At 47.7% G+C, this 16,996-nt stretch overlaps 3 protein-coding genes across 6 annotated transcripts in view; 2 read left to right on the top strand and 1 right to left on the bottom strand.

Annotated features, from left to right (window-relative positions):
- The first annotated feature begins 379 nt into the window (after positions 1-379).
- Positions 380-3,534, top strand: IRF2BPL (interferon regulatory factor 2 binding protein like). Its single transcript, XM_080978070.1, has one exon. The coding sequence runs from the start codon at positions 513-515 to the stop codon at positions 2,715-2,717; it is 2,205 nt and encodes a 734-aa protein (XP_080834196.1). The 5' UTR covers positions 380-512; the 3' UTR covers positions 2,718-3,534.
- Positions 3,535-8,684: 5,150 nt separating this feature from the next.
- Positions 8,685-9,541, bottom strand: SWI5 (SWI5 homologous recombination repair protein). Its single transcript, XM_080980084.1, has one exon. The coding sequence runs from the start codon at positions 9,240-9,242 to the stop codon at positions 8,919-8,921; it is 324 nt and encodes a 107-aa protein (XP_080836210.1). The 5' UTR covers positions 9,243-9,541; the 3' UTR covers positions 8,685-8,918.
- Positions 9,542-10,469: 928 nt separating this feature from the next.
- The window catches only part of LOC308462189 (uncharacterized protein), a 138,031-nt gene continuing 131,504 nt past the window's right edge, over positions 10,470-16,996 (top strand). For all 4 annotated transcript variants that reach the window (XR_013979056.1, XR_013979057.1, XR_013979058.1 and 1 more), the window contains exons 1-2: positions 10,470-10,657; positions 11,315-11,425. The gene's annotated coding sequence lies outside the window, so the exon portion shown is untranslated. The remainder of the gene's footprint in view (positions 10,658-11,314; positions 11,426-16,996) is intronic.

Below are 16,996 nucleotides of genomic sequence, written 5' to 3' on the forward strand. Positions count from 1 at the left end.
GCGGAGCTCCGCTGGTCCCGTGCCCCCGCCCCGCGCTCAGCTTCCCTCCTCGGCGACGTCTCTTCTCGCCCACCCCTTTCCTCCACGCCGCCAACAGCGCGAAAGAAGAAGAGGAGGAGCAGCAGCAGCAGCAGCAGCAGGAGCCGCTTAGAGACACCGAAGAAGCGGCAGAAGCAGCTGCTGGAGGGAGGAAGGAAGGCGGGAGGGAGCGAGCGAGCGAGGGAGGGGAGCCAACCCCTCCCCGCGCCTCACGCCCCTCGCTCGAGGAGACTCGGAAGCGCTTCCCGCCAGGCCAGGTAAAAGGAAGGCGAGAAGGAAGGAACGGAGAAGCAGGGAAGGTCCCCCCCCCCCGCCTCTCACTCGCCCGCTGCCCCCCGCCCCCTCCAAAGAGCGGGAAAGCGGGAGCCAGTCCCACCCCCAGCGCCGGGTGGCCGGAGCAGGTTAGCGGCTGAGGCAGCAGCGCCCGCGCACCGGACAGAGCCCGAAGCCGCCCTCCTCGTCCCCCAGCAGCCATGTCGGCGGCGCAGGTGTCGTCGTCCCGGCGGCAGTCGTGCTACCTGTGCGATCTGCCGCGCATGCCGTGGGCCATGATCTGGGACTTCAGCGAGCCCGTGTGCCGGGGCTGCGTCAACTACGAGGGCGCCGACCGCATTGAGTTCGTCATCGAGACCGCGCGGCAGCTCAAGCGGGCGCACGGCTGTTTCCAGGACGGGCGATCGCCGGGGCCGCCGCCGCCCGTGGGCGTCAAAGCCGTGGCGCTGTCGGCTAAGGAAGCGGCGGCGGCAGCAGCGGCAGCTGCAGCAGCCGCGGCTGCCGTGCAGCAGCAGCAGCAGCTGAACCATGTGGACGCTGCCTCCTCGAAAGCGCCGTCCGGCCTGGAGCGCTACGGACTGAGCGAGCCGCGCAGCCGCTTCGAGTACCCGCCGCCGCCGGGCAGCCACGGAGGCCGCATGCCCAATGGCCTGGGCGGCCCCAACGGCTTCCCCAAGGCGCCAGACGACGGGCCGCCCGAGCTGAACCGCCAGAGCCCCAACTCCTCGTCGTCGTCTTCCTCGTCGTCGTCGTCGCGGCGAGCGGCGCACGGCGGCTTGGTGAGCGGCCTCCCTCCAGGAGGCGGCGGCGGCGGCGGCGCCCAGCTCAACGTGCCGCCCAACCTGCTGCCGCAGACGCTGCTCAACGGGCCGGCCTCGTCCGGGGTGGCGCTGCCTCCTCCGCGGGGCCCTCCGGCTTCGTCGTCGTCGTCCTCGTCTTCTTCGTCGTCGTCCTCGACGTCCTCCTCGGGCGACCCGTGCGGGAAGCGCCCCGGCTCGGTGTCGAGCAGCGGCGACCAGGAGCGGGAGCTGAAGGAGAAGCAGCGCAACGCCGAGGCGCTGGCCGAGCTGAGCGAGAGCCTCCGCAACCGCGCCGAGGAGTGGGCCAGCAAGCCCAAGCTGGTGCGCGACACGCTGCTGACGCTGGCCGGCTGCACGCCCTACGAGGTGCGCTTCAAGAAGGACCACGCGCTGCTGGGCCGCGTCTTCGCCTTCGACGCCGTCTCCAAGCCCGGCCTGGACTACGAGCTGAAGCTCTTCATCGAGTACCCCAGCGGCTCGGGCACCGTCTTCTCCTCCGCCTCGGGCGTGGCCAAGCAGATGTACCAGGACTGCATGAAGGACTTCGGCCGCGGCCTGTCGTCGGGCTTCAAGTACCTCGAGTACGAGAAGAAGCACGGCTCCGGAGACTGGCGCCTGCTGGGCGACCTGCTGCCCGAGTCCGTGCGCTTCTTCAAGGAGATGGTGGGGGCCGACATGTTGCCGCAGCCCTACCTCGACGCCTCGTGCCCCATCCTGCCCACCGCCCTCGTCAGCCTGCCCAGGACCCCCACCTCCTCCTCCTCCTCTTCCTCCGGCGGCAGCGGCGGGGCGGGCGGGCCAGCCTCCAGCCGCGGGCCCGGAGCGGGAGGCGGGGGCGGCGGCGGCCTGCGCAAGAGGAAGGCCTCCCCGGAGCCTTCGGACTCGGCTTCGGAAGGCGGCCTGAAGCTGAGCGAGGAGCAGCAGCGGCAGCAGTGGATGGCCAGCCAGAGCGAGGCGCTCAAGCTCACCATGTCGGCGGGGGGCTTCGGCGGCGTGCCTCCTCCGCCGCCCCCTCCGCCGCTGGGGCCTCACTCCAACCGGACCACCCCGCCCGAGTCGGCCCCGCAGAACGGCCAGTCGCCCATGGCGGCGCTCATGTCGGTGGCCGACACGCTGGGCAACGCGCACTCGCCCAAAGACGGCAGCTCGGTGCACTCGACCACGTCGACGCGGAGGAACAGCAGCAGCCCCGTGTCGCCCGCCTCGGTGCCCGGCCAGCGCCGCAGCCTGGCGTCGCGCAACGGGGACATGAACCTGCAGGTGGCTCCCCCGCCGCCCAGCGCCCACCCGGGCATGGACCAAGTGCACCCGCAAAACATTCCCGACTCGCCCATGGCCAACAGCGGACCCCTGTGCTGCACCATCTGCCACGAACGCTTGGAGGACACGCACTTCGTGCAGTGCCCCTCGGTGCCTAGTCACAAGTTCTGCTTCCCGTGTTCCCGGGAGAGCATCAAGGCGCAGGGGGCCACGGGCGAAGTCTATTGCCCCAGCGGCGAGAAATGCCCCTTAGTCGGTTCCAACGTGCCTTGGGCATTTATGCAGGGCGAGATCGCGACCATTTTAGCGGGGGACGTGAAAGTGAAAAAGGAGAGAGACCCTTAAAAAACAAAACAATCCGAACAGCCAAGGCGACTCCCTTCAGACGCCTGAAGATGGAGAATTGTGAATATTGAGAAACAACCCGCGGGACAATACTGCAAAAAGTTTAGTCTTATGTATAGACCTTATTTTCGTCGTATGTTTCTATATTTTGAAACAAAGGTATGTACCCTTCTTCATTTGAAGGATAGAGCTGTTCTTTTTTCGTTTTGTTTTTGTTAAAACAGAATATAATATTGTTTGGTTACCACATAATACCTGTTTCTCATTTCTTTGGCAGTGTGTTGGCTAGGTACACAGTTAAATAGCCCTTAGCGATTACCTGCTGCTGGTGTGTATTTTTGTAAATGTATGCACTTCTCTAAAATAAGAAAATTGAAAAAAAAAAAAACCTTTTCTTTTTGCCAAGGCCAGTGTTGATGCCTAAAAAAATGCTACAAAAATGGTGACAGCTTATGTTTTAAAAGCCCAGAGTGTTAGTCTTTTACTTTTACTTTCCATCTTTTATTGTTTGTTTGTTTTTTTTAATTTCTTTTTGTTCGTTTGCAAAATGGTGGGAGTGGTATAGGGGTGGGATTTTTTTTTGCAACTTTGTAAAGAAAAAAAATGTTTCAGTTTGTTTCTATTGACCTGAACATTTTCGATCTTCATGTTGTTTTTGTTTTTGCTTTATTGATGCACGAAAGCTTTTGAACACTAGAGCAAAATTGCTGTACATGGAAAACTTGCTCTGTTTGTCCTTTATACATTTCTGTAGTTAACAGAACACTGTAATGTGCCTTGGAGCTTAGTAAATTGTAATAAATTCAATTGATATTAATAGTTTCTGAGTAAGTTTTTCTTTTCCCAGTAGTTGGACAATAGGGAGGCCAAAATATGTTGCCCCTTTTGATTGCCTCACTATTCTGCTTCAAACCTGCTTTTTATTCTGTGTCATTTGTACATACACAAGTAGAGATTTACCTAATGAGGCTATCTAACATATCTAGCCATTGGCACTGTGCCTGCTTACATTTCACCTTTTAATATTGACAGAACAGTTGCTGACTAAGCATTTCCTATTCACCGTTCTTGCCTTTCATTTTCCCTTCCCAGCTGCAAGGATTTTCTGTTCCACAAGAGACATCTTTTGTGTGAGGAATGCAATGGAATTAAATACTAATACTACATTTTCATGCGTGTTTACTCAGAGGTTAGTCCCACTGAGTGCAGTGCGGCTTACTTCCTGATAAGTGTGTGTAGGATTATAGCATGAATTGGTTTCAAGCCTTTTTCATTAAAAAGAATAACACAACAGTATCTAATAACATTACAGTACTAAAATGGTAGTCCTATGCAAAGTATCTAAGAGTAAGTCTCAGTGAATTTAGTCAACTATTGCTGAGTAAACATACATAGGGTGATGGCAGTGGTGATCGTGGATGTTATTATTTTCATGTATATATCATACTTCATAAAAAAATCACAAAGCCTTTAGGCACGAGCTAATTAGGTAGTGCAGAGGAGGGGTCAGGAAAGGTCTCCACTGAATTTTGGCATTGATGATACACACCAGTCTAAGTACAAGGAGGATTGGTGATATGCCAGATTTATGTAGCATGTATTTTAGTTGTATGTAACTTGACAGCTTGAAAATAGTTCTTAATCAAATAAATCCTTATCTGTGTTTGGTAAGCAATAGGGGATGTAAGTTGCTTCCTCTTCCTCTACCCCATTGGAGAGCTTTTACTGACTTCAGTAAATGAAACTGCATTCCTCCTGGCAATGGACAAATGCATTCATTCTTGCTAAGTTTGTGAAAGTAACATTTGCATTTTCAGGAGATCTGGATTGGTAGAATGCCTATTGGGTGACCAGATCAACAGGCAGAGTAAACACACACAGGCCCCTCTGACTGGCTGGAAAATGCAAACAAACCTCGCCTGAACTTTGCCTTTTTTTCAGTGAAGCAAACTAGAGAAAAGGTACATAACAATCCTCACACTGAAACATCAACAATGTTTTGGGGGCCCCAGTCCATTGTGCCATAGGTTGCCAGCAGCCAGTAGCATTTGCACTTTTGGTGCACTGAAAAACAGATGTGAAAAGACATTTTAAAACAGCCCTCTTGGCCTTTGAGTTTGTATTTGGTTACTGCTAGTACTACAGTTTTAGTTTCTGTTCCTGTCAGTAGTGATAAATGAAGCTCTAAGGTTCAGGACTTTACTGTGTACCTAGATTACCAGAGCTGAGCCTCTTTGTAGTGTTTTTCTTTGCCTGTTTGGGAATCACCTCTGGATACTACTATGTTATTATTATTTTTTTTAAAAAAGATTAACTTTCTTTTTACTTTTTCTGCAAAGGATTATATTAATGCTATGAATCTCATAACCTACTGAAGTCTTTTTAGATTGGAATAAACATGTACAAAATAATCCTAAATTTTGTTCTGTTAAAAAATAAAAAGTTTTTTAAAATGTGTGATTAGCATACGGGAATATATATGGATTGAAATTATTTAAGTGACCAATGAGCAATATATATGTAAGGCTGCAAACATAAATACAGGTATTTATTAGGAAGTAAGCTTCACTGAATACATGCATCGTATTTCTGAGTAAATAGGAATAGGATTGTGCTGTATGTTTATCCTAATCCTAGAATTTTAAATAATAGAAATAATAGCATCAGTCAACAATATGTCTATAAGAAATATAACAAGTTCCTCCCCTCCCTATGGTGGATTTATTGTACCCAAATATTCCCCAGAGACTTCTTTTTAATTTGCAGGGTTTCTCCCCTTTTATTCATCTTTTTCAAGGTAGTCTGACTCCTTCCCCCTCCCCCTCCTATTTCTGTTGACAAGGAGACTGTCAAGAGACAGTGGGCATGTGTGAAAAACAAGCTTGCTGTGAATTGTAATACTGTAGTTAATTAAAGTTAACCATAGCTGGAGGGCATTTGTTGTATGGAGGTCTTCTGCAGCCATGTGACCTTTCATTTTACTCTGACCCATTAAGCAGCTAGTCTGGGCATATGAGCCAGCTTTCTTTGATCCTCACTGCAGAGGCTTTTCAAAAGTCATCTAGAGCTGACAAACCATAATCTTTTCTTTTTGGTGGAGAAGGGTGTGCGTGTGTCAGTTACTGGAATTCCTTCATTTCCCCTGCAATGCTAAGGGTTTCTTTGCTTGGGGGTGGTAACTAAACATTTTGAAAATACAGCTTTCCAAGAGTAGCTTATTCCTTGCTACGTCCTAAAGCAGCTGGGGGATTTTCGGGAACAAGGCAGAACATGCATATCAGGGGAGACATTTTTTTAAATGTTCAGAAATTCCTTAGCTGAGAAGCTATGGAAAACACACCAGATATCTGCAGTAAAGAGGGATGGGCTAATTTTGAGGTGGTGGTGCTGAATCAGGAGGTGTGGTCCTAGTTATTCTGGCTACAACAAACGGAAACAGCAAAGCAGTGCCCTGCATAGAAATGTGGCTCAAGTGTCACTCAGATCCTATAAAGCCCAGTCCTTGTGCTTCAGGTTTCTGGATTTCATGCTCTTTGCACTGAGAGCCAATCTGCAACGGTGTCAGTCTCCTTGAGCTTTCTTTTCCAATTAGCCTGTTCTTTGTTTTTAAAGGGAGGCATGTTGTTTCCTGAGAGCAGCAGTGTGCTAGGGGGTTAGCAAGTCTTCTCTCCTGCTTCTGGCCATTTTCCTCCTGCTGATGTGTTTCTCTTTCTCTCCCCCCCCAAAAAAAAACCTCCCCATTCATAACAGAGTTGCTTGTATTGTGTGCCGGCAGGCCTGTCCGTGCCAAAGTGACACATCCTGTTGATTTGCATTAGAGGACTGGAGTGTCACTGTTACGCTGACTCTTACAAAGTTAGTCTTGAAAGCAGCGCAGCTTCCCCCTTGGCGTCGAGCCATTATTCTCCATTTACAGCGTGTAACTTCTATCAAAGCCACATATCTCCTCATATCAGTTACAAGAGCCGAAGGCCAATGATTACTCTTTGCATGTCTCTTAAAGAAAACTACCTCTGGATTAACGGTTGGGTGGAAATAGGATTGCAGCCCAGGATGGAGGGCGATGGTGGCATTTTTCTTTTTGGAGGGAGGCGAGACATCCTACAGTGAAACATTAATTCTCCTAGATTGGAAGTCCTTTTAAGAGCACATGGGGAGAAGCGCATCTGTTTGTAGTCAAATACGAAAACAGTTCCAGGCAAGAGCATATCCCTGGTGTGCATTTTTTTTAAAGGCAAAAAGATGGTGCGTGTTTGTAGCAAGGTGGCTTGGTTCGAGGCGAATAGTATGGGATGGATTGCCCTCCTCGCCTCTACACGTGTGTGTGTGGGGGGGTGAATGTTAGAATGCCTGTTAAACTCGCTTTAGTCCTCCAAGCCCCTTTCTCTGCTCCTTCGCTTTTAGGTGAGACATCCACGATTTTTTCAGAAGCCCCTTGGTGTTTTAGCCGGATGCTTCAACCAAGGGGAGGAGTATAAACAAAAATGCGGATTGGGGGCGGGGGGCAGGGAATCAAAAACAGCCCCTGGCTAGGCTCTCTGGGGCCATATTATCAGCCAGGACGGCCTGTTTCCCGTTCTGTGTACGTCTGTGTGGTTACACACTGGCACAACTCTGCTCTTTCCAGCTTTTGATGGTCGTCTGAAAAGCCAAGGCGAAGCGCGCATGTCCCCCCCATTTAACTGGCGCTGAGTGGGCAAGGCGACATCCTTGCTGAGGTCTGCGACCCTTTTCGGAGGAAACTTGTTTCGCGTCAGTCAGCTTTGCCTCTGAAACCCCGCGCAACCCCTTTGCCCCTCACCCCCCGGCGCCGGCGCCTGCTGTTCACCCCCAGCTGCTGTCCTCCATTTTGGGAGAGAAAGTCGGCTGCAAAACGAAACACAAAACACATTCCTGGGTGATCTCTGGATGGCTTTTCTCTAACTGCAGATTCTCCCTTCGCTCTCTCTTCCCGCCCTTCCTTCCCAGAGCGATGATGACTCTGCCCAGCTGTTCAACATTTCCCCCTCCTCCTCCGCCTGCCTGCCTGCCCCATGCCTAGAGCTGCTGAGGCTGGTTTGTTTTCAGGCTAAAAAAAGAAAAGCAGCTTTAACTGTGGCGTGTGAGGGAGGGAGGGAGGGAGAGAGGGCGAGCTCCGGCTGGAAACACCGCTCGGGTTGCAGCTTTCGCAGGGAGCTCCGCCTTTGGCTGCTCTGCAGAACCAAACCCTGGGAGAATCAGCCCTGGAATGCCGCGGCCTGCGAACACAGAAGGGAATTAACTCCACTTGACTGGGCCTCGGACTAGACAGTCACGTGTCTCTCTCTCTCGCCCCACACTCCCTCCCCCCCCCAACATTGAGAAGGGCTCCGAATGGGGACACGCAACGCGCCTGCGCGGCTTCGAGGAGCCCGGGCAGAATTCCCCGCTGTCATCCTTTTCTCTCCCTGCTCCGGCCCCGCCAGCCAGGCTGCCGCGATGATACAGTCCCGCCATTGTTCCAGTGATATGAGGGGGCGTGGCGTTGTCGTGACAGGATTTGTTAACCGAGGCTGAACAAACACATCAGGATTATTAATCTCGGGTCTGAAAGGCTCTCCCATGTGGGGCGGGGGGAAGGAGCTCGATTCCTGCCTGAACCATTATTATTATTATTACTCGCCCTCTTCACCCTAAGGTTCCAAATAGTTTTCTAAAGCTACAATGGAATCACACACAAAAAAACCCCCAACTAGCGTGGCTCCTGACAACGCACGTCTCAGGTGTCAAAAGCCAGGGCAGAGGTGCCAGCAGAGGCTGCGTCAATTCTCAGCAGAGAAATAGGCTCAACAGCTTCTCCATCCATTACTTTAGAAAAAGTGTTAAACCCTGTTGGTTCATCCAAGGCTGGATAAAGATGGTTGGGGGCCTTGCCCTGTCCCCACCCCCAAAAAAGGTTACCCTTTCCCAAACTCCAGCGAAAGGAATGCATGAAACAGAAAACACATATCGAATTAAAGTTTATTCATTTATTGTACGTATGAGTATACCGCAGCACACGTAGATGGAGAGGCAAAGCAGTGAGCTGGCAGACAGCAAGAGGGCTTCTTGCAGACACAGGCCCTGGTGCAACTGCATCATTATAGTCCAGCTTTGGCTGCATCAGGTGCTTCCAGGAAAACCTGCACTTGCAAGACTTGTGGGACCTTAACGTTGACAGTCTAGGGGTCTGAAGTGTCGCACTTAGTCGTTCACGTCCAGTTCAAATTCAGGGTACAACTCCTTGGTGGTCACCCCTCGGATCACCGCCAGCCTGCCCAACAGCATCTGCCCAGCGTCTTTTATCTCATTGTATTCATGGAGCAGAGAAATGTGGGTTTCTAATTCCTCCAGGCTGTATCCTTCAGCTGTCAGCTGCGCTATTTCCCGATCCAGGGCGAGGTCTTTGCGTTTCAGCTCTTCGATCTCGCGCTGCAAGGCGTCCTCGTCACTGGCGGGCTGACAGGCCGTCGGAGAGGAGGGGACGGGAGACTTGAACCTTGCACTGCAGGCTCTCGGGGTCCCCATGGGCGTCCTCCTCGAGAAGGGTCTGGCCGAGGGCCTCCCCCTGCCTCCTGGGCTCTGCTCCCATCCCCTAGCCAAGGGGCTGCCATCTCCTGGTTTATCCAGCGCGCCTTGGAAAGTGCGGGAAGGAAAGGCTACAAAAGAAGCCGCGTGCCCTTGCAAGGGAGAGGGAGGAGGAAGCGGCGGCGAGCTCAGAGGCAGGGCCAGCGCTTCACCTCGGCTTCAACTCGTAACCTCCCACCCGCGCAGCGCTCCGCTTCCTTCCGCCCCGTCCCGTTACTACAACTACGCTAGTTCCGATGGAATGACTCAGGGTAGGCAGAGCGGGAAGGGGCGGGAGAAGGAGCTGCCGCCGCGGTGCACTCTGGGAGGGTTTTCTTTCCTCTGGGCTGTGTGGGGCGGCTGGACCCAAGTTGCCTGCTTTGCCAGAGCTTAGCTTTGTTCCACGTCGAGGCGTCTCTCTCGCCCTCTTCCCCCACCCCCTCATCCACTTCTCTGTATGGCTTACAACAGTCTAAAACCGCAGTGCCTTAAACTGCAGAGATGTAAAATAAAAACAATTAAATGCACAATATTTCAAAATGCACATAATGAAGGCAGAGTCTGCAGGGCTTTGGAAATGGCTAGTCACACGGTTGTCCGAAGGCATTCTGCTGCCTGAGGAAGAACAGCAATTCCACACCCCAAAATTCGGGAAGGCTTAAATCTATTGTGCCGCCTGAGGTAGAAAATGCTGTAAGCGGCTCTCCCTCAATAATAAGAACAATAATAAGGAACAAGAGCTAACAATTTGCTGCCATTTCATGATAATCCCAAATCAGTTGCCTGAATACTCAGTGGTGGGGTTGACCCTGCTACATACCAACCCCCCCCAAACCTCCAGGAGAGAAGCCCTTGTTTTTCAAGATGTGCGTGATTTGGGTGCGCAAAGCACCAAGGGGCTAGAATTTGCCACGAGCCCCTGCTGTGCGTACATGCAGGCTGTGCATTATTTGCTGTCAAGTAAGGTTAGTGAAACCATCCTCATGAGACGACTTCATAATACCTGAGGGACAAGCACCAGTGAAGTCATCTCCCTGCTAAATTGTTGTAGGCGAAGCCCCTGTCACTACCAATATGCAGAGAACAATTTTTTGATAAGAAGTGCAGTCCTGTGCATGTTTTCTCAAAAGTAAATCCCACTATATTCAATGGAGTTTACGTGCTTAGAATTGCAGCCTCAGTAATTTACCCCTGTGCTCAAAACATTTAGAAGCACATTTTTAGTTCTTAACTGTCAGAAATATTAAATACGTAGTTCCAATGCTTAGATCAGGGAAGGGGAAACTGTGGTCCTAAGTAAGCCTGGCACAGGTTACAGTTTGGCCCAGAGGCTGTTTCCCCAAAACCATGCCTCCCTGCCCCACATCTGACATCAGGTACGGAACTAGTAGGGCTGTGGCTGTCAATGCACAATCAAGAGCCTTAAACAGTAACATTAGGTGGGAGGTGGGCATTGAGGCACTTAATCCTCTCATCTAGTTGTAGTTTACCCTATTTTTGTGCATGATATAGAAAAGAATCCTATCCCAATTCTGCTGCCTGTAGTAACAATGATCTAACACTTCTGAGTGAAGGCTGAGAGTTGATCCTGTGCTCTCTTAACTCCACTGTAGCAGATGGTTTTTTATCAAGTGAAAGGGGAGCAGCTTGAAAATAGCGTAGTAGTCTGCATAGCACAAAAAGAAGAATGATCATGTGTGGACTGGTACATATTGTTGAATTAACAAAACAGAGAAATGACTGCCTTTGCAGCTGTGTGCATGGAAGTAGGGGAAGGTAAGGTAGAACTGGTCATGTGATGATGATGATAATGATAATGTATGAAATGAAAGTGTGTACCCCCCCCCCCAATGTTATTTGGCACAAAGCTTTATTCAGCTGGTCCAGGGTTCAATAAGTTATCTTGAATGTAGTACTTGTGCAAATACAGAACTATCATCTGAGAGCATCCTTTGCAGTACCAGAACTGTTCCTTGTGCAGTACATTCTTCCCACAACTAGTTGTCAATTCTGTATTGTGCCACATTTGTTAGGATCCCCAGGAATTGGGAAGAAGGGATATGTTTCAAATGATGAACCCTGGAATAAAGCTCTGCAAGTTTGAAGATATACGCCTCAAGGAACTCAACGGAACCCAGTTTTAAGTAAGTGCACTTTGGATTGCGGCCCAAGTTACTAACCACTGCCGAGATGGAGCTTGGGGTTTATGTAATATGTTACAAAATGTTTACATGTATGCACAATTACATGTGTAGTAGGTTGCATGTTATTTCCTACACAAAAGGGTACATTTTCTATGAGTTTGTAAAACAGAAACAACATACAGCTTTAGAATTTCATGCATATAGAGTTGGGCTGTTATTTGGGGGAGAAAAACTGAATATAAACTGCTAGTTTCAATCTAATTTTCAGTCATTGGTTGGTGGACTTTAACATTCTCCTGTTCACTCCAGAACTCTGCAGGACCAGGCAGCTCTTCCTTTTCATTTCCATTTGTTTTTAATATGCCTAGACCCCTAGGTAAATATGTCACAAAGACACAGGGAAGAGGTCAAAGTATTGAATATGTATGAAAATAAACAGACATCCCTTAACACCTTCTAACCAGGAATAAGTCAAAACATTTGTTTTCAATATTTTCATGATTTATTCAGTACTGATAAGGCGCTGTCTGCTGTGCATACAGAAACCGCAGCTGCTTCTTTGAAGAACTTGCAGTGTGAATCTCAAGAGTTCAGTGACTCACTCTGGCTACCCTGGAGCAAGCGATGTTGGCACAACCTGACACTCCTAATATTTGGCAGGAACATTTTATAATGGGGTTCCAGCTGGCAGGCAATTTAGTGAGATCAGTAGAATGCTGCTGCTGTTACATTGACACAAACCACCCAGAACTTCACCTCTGTTGCACTGAGGTATCAGAAAGCCTTTCCTGAGATACCAGATAAGAGCTGGAACTGGATGTCACTTCCCATGCCCTTATTTTCTTTTCCTTCTTTCATCCATAGACCTTAAAAGAACAATACCCAAGGTTTTTCAATTCTTTCCCAGTTTTTAGGGCTGCATAAAAAAAGCAAATTGCACATGTTTTACAGGTTAGTACTTGAAACCCCTTTATTGAAGAAGGCTCTATCATTTTGAAAGACTCCTTCTTCTGTGTCCTTCATCTTTTGTGTGATGATGCACAATTCACTGTTAAGTCTAGACATGCGTAGGGGGCCAGTTAAAGAAGTGTAGATGCAGTGTGGTGCTGCACACCAATGTGCTCCATGTGCTCCTTGCAGTGGAGGATTTATTTCTGCATTCCATTCATTAAACAAACAGAATCCTACAGAAGTACAAAATATTTGACTGACCCAGATTTTTGTCATGTTCAGATAATCCAGGGCAAGGGCAGTGCCCACTGTAAATGGATTTCCTACTTTTCAGTGTTTGTTTTAATGCTGGCTTTCTCTTTGGCCAACTTGCTAAAGCTTTCTCCTTCAATTTTCTTCAGTTGTGAAATGTGGATATCTCTGATTTCACCACAGGATTGGGAGGCTTAATTATATCTCTATGAAATTCGTTGAGTCATTGAAGGCTGTTTTTAATGCTGTTGCCAAAATTGAAAGTAATATATTTTTGGTATGGAGCAAAGCCCTTTTAAATTTTTTTACCTCACACCAATTATGGTTAACTTCTTTAGCTTAGGTGGGTGAATCCTCTCAGGAGTTAACCTTCCACGCAGTAATGGGTGTCTTTATAGGGCGTGTGCAACTTCCTAGGATGAAAGAATCAGCAGTTCTCTTTGGACAGAACAACCTAAAGAAAGCCTTGGCAGCCTCCATTTTTGTACTGAGAGGGGCACCTGCTGGTTTATGTGATAGGAACATGACCATAAAGCTGCTAATCTTCCCAAGGTTTATTAACATGATCATCTAACCTGGGTCAATGGCCTTGTAATTTCTGATTTGTTTACATATTCAATGGGTGGATTAGAGGCTGAAATGAATAGAAAGAGAGGAAAGGAACCTCAGTAAAACTAGAGTCTCCTGATTAACTCCTCTTTCATTACTGGCTAAGGAATGTAAAAAAAAGTGTTTTAGTCTCTAGTAAGCATATGTGGGGGCACAGAGTTTCCTGAAAATCCATGTGGATGGAAGCTGTAGTCTCAGAGAAATATGAGAAACAAATGTCAAATGTGGGGTTTTTCTGACATTACTACTTTCTCTTTCACACACACACACAGCTTGAAATTTGCACTCAGTGCTGACTTTAGTTGAATATATACTTCATTCATTCATTCATTCATTCCAGTCCTTCTGCCTGAAGGAGCCCACTATTGAAAAGGTCCTTTCCACTGATCATATTGGGATGGTCATTTCTGACAATAGTAAATCACCTGTTTAAGGAATGCAGTTCCCTACCCCTCTAAAGAACAGTGACTCTTTAACAGTGCTTCAAATATGGACCTTATTTTCAAGTCTAGCCATGGTAATGATGTGAACATTCCCAGAAGGTGCTGAAAGAGAAGTACCACTCATCATGAGAATCATCTATGGAGATTCTATTTGTGTGGGCCATTCATAGTCCTGCAAAATGTAGTTTTGTTTTTGTTTTTGCTGGCTCTGAGTTTTCCACAGGGACATGGATTGCCAAAGCTGAACTTTTATTGCATTCCATTTTCTGGACTGGGCTTTAGCTTTTATGCAAACTTGGCTGCTCCTTTGCAGGCCCCCTTCTCCTGTGGGATCATATGGGCAATACTGAGTATTTTCAAGTGGTGATGTAGGTGTTCGGTGCCTCAGGAGAAGCTAGGGGTTATTTATTTTGATTTCTGGCAAGGTTATTATTTACTATTTTTGTTATCTTTTTAGATACTGTGTTCCCAAAGCCTATGCATAAAGCCCTATGACAAAGAATAGCAAATGAATGGAAATACATTAAAATTAGTTTTAAAAGCCCATTTTTAAGGAGCAATACTAAGAGCCTGGATGGAAAGTTCCAGTGTGTGTGTGTGTATATGTGTGTGTGTCTTAGGCAAGATGCCCTTAGTAAGAATAGGGAAGAAATTTGTTTCAGTTAACCGAATTCACACTTCCCAGAACAATATGTGAACTGAAACACAGACATCCTTCTAAATTAGCATTTCTCTGAAGTTTAAATCCCAGTTCTCTAGGCAAATATTCGGTACAAAAATGCATATACTGGGTAAAAGTCTGCATATAAATACAGGCAACTGTCAAGTTGTGCACATTTGATGCACGCACAATGCTTGAGGACTTAAAAAAAATAAAATTTACAAACTGATGTGGAAAATGTGGAGAACTGAAGAATGGAAAAATGAGAAACTGAAAGCAATCAAAATTGACAGATTTGCTCAGTTGATCCCTCCTCCCTCTAGATCTGTGGGCCCAGTCCCTGCATCAGCACTCATTTTTCCAGACAGTACAGCAGAAGCTCTCATTGTTAATGCACACTTTTTATCCGTTATAGTCAGCAATACTTGAATTCTGAGGAGAAAATTAGGGAGATCTTCAATGAAACCAACAAGCCCAATTTAGCAGAATCACCACCCGCTTCCAGGCTCCTAAAAACAATACCTAAGTGTACTGTGACAAAAGGCAATGGGTCTAACTCCCAATGATTTTGAGCACAGAGGGCTCAGTTTGAGAGTGTCAGCCCAGCGCCTTCTTATCAGCAAAGGCAAGCCCTCCTTCCCTTTGTGAAAGGTCATGGTGTTTAATGTTGAAAATGTAAATCATCCCGAAACTGCTGCTCCTGTAGTTGATGTTCCTGTCTGTACTTGTCAGTTGGAGAAACCTGACCTATCTTTGAAAAGATTTCAGAGTGACATTAGGCTGTGTCAGAGAGTGGAGACTGAATGAGGAGGGAAGTAATTTATTTCAATAAGAGGCAAAAATTTCAGTGGCTCCAAATTATTGCCACTAGTTTAAGTCCACAAAAAAAAAGAATGAAGAGTTTTCAGAGTAGCTGGCTATCAGTAGGTGCAGTGATACCACTAGGGCCAGATGAATAGGTGGAGGTCTGGGGTTCCACACAGCACTCACCCTGTGGGGTGAAACAGGATGAGACTACCCCTTACCTTAAACATGCGAGATAACCAAGGGTTGCTGTGTGTCTCAAATCAGTTAAAAGCAGAGGAGCAAACCAGGCAGGGTTTTCATTCCCTTTTTCTGGCCGGATGGCAATCCTGTATATGCCCCAGATTCTGAACTAGGTAGTGTCTGCCCTGTTTGGTGAAATCATAGCAATGCAGACTTTAAGACTCCATGGTCCTCAGTAATAAGCCTATTATTAAATGAAAGTTTAGAGGTATGAATGAATCAGTTATATAAATGGCACCTTGCTGAAGTGTGACTAAATAATGGATGGCGTAGGCAGGGCAAGCCAGAATTGTTCAGAGATGCTCCTCACTTGTTTGCTTTTGCAGGGCAATCCACGTTTGGGTATGACGCCATATTGACAAATACAGTGAGGTTTTAACATGGCGGTTGCTTGTGCTCAGATATCCCACCCACAATCTGAAGTCATTCATTTCCCATGATTCTACACAGTAGCACAGCAGTTTCCTGAGAACTGCTGATTAATCAGAGAACAGAGCCACTCTGTCCTACTGCCGGCTCCTGTCCCCCGCCCCCATCTCCCTTCTCTGAAAGACAAACTAGACATGATGCAGGAAGTTTGTGAACAGGATATGCTGCTTTAAACAAAGCAAAAACAAAAAGCAACCCCCTAATTATTAGCAGTCATGCGGGGAGGGAGATTTGCTTCGGATCTATAGTGCTTTCTCTCCCAACAACAACCAGCAGTGTTGGTATATGTATTTGTCATTTCAGTTGGGATGGTGAACTGATTGTGAAACGGATTAAGCCTTCCCTGCAATGTTTATTTGTGAAATCAGGTGTTAGCTCATAAAGCAGCTCCTAGGTCTTAGCTCATGACATTGATCTTCATGACATTGATCCTTCCAGCTGTTTTGTCCATGTCATACAAGTTGGGCAGCAGATTTCATGTTTCAAGTTGCTCAAACTTTTTCTTTTGCTAATTGCCCAAGTCCTCTGATGTGGCGTGGGCAGTGGATTCTCTCTTGGATGAAGGTGGCTGGCTGGAACATCTGAAAAGAAGTGTTGCAGAGGGTTGCACTTCTGTCCTAAAGCTATGTGTCATTATTTGGAGTACATATTATTAAAGACCTGTAGTCTATTCTCCATAGCTTTAAAAGCCCACCCAACCTCCTAAAGACTCTGTTTCTTGTCCATTTTTCAGCAGTGTACCATTTCCCCTTCAGCTGCAGTTAGGGATGAGCCATTGCTCATTGCTTTGATATTTGAATTGCAGCACCATCTCAGTGCTTCGTATCTCCCGTTCAAATGTTCTCAAGTAAAAGTTTTGGGGAAAGGTTTCTTTTAGACCTAGAAGGGCCATGCCAGTGAGAGTAGACTGGGCTAGATGAACCAGTCTGCTCAGTATCAGGGAGGCCTATGAGTTCATGTGTCCTTGGTCTGAAGACAGGAAGATTACAGACTGACAACAACCCATTTTTAGCCTATATGTTATGGTAAATGTCAGAAATGTGTGTTATTGCAAAGCTGCTATTTTGGACATTTACAAACTAGTCATGATAAATATTCTTTGGTGGTATGAAGGAAACAAAAATGAATTGTTGTGATTTACTGTGGGAACTTGCTTGAGTTTCAGTTTCCAGATAAATG

Source organism: Podarcis pityusensis, assembly GCF_964106645.2.
Source record: "Podarcis pityusensis genome assembly, chromosome: 1".
NCBI lineage: Eukaryota > Metazoa > Chordata > Lepidosauria > Squamata > Lacertidae > Podarcis > Podarcis pityusensis.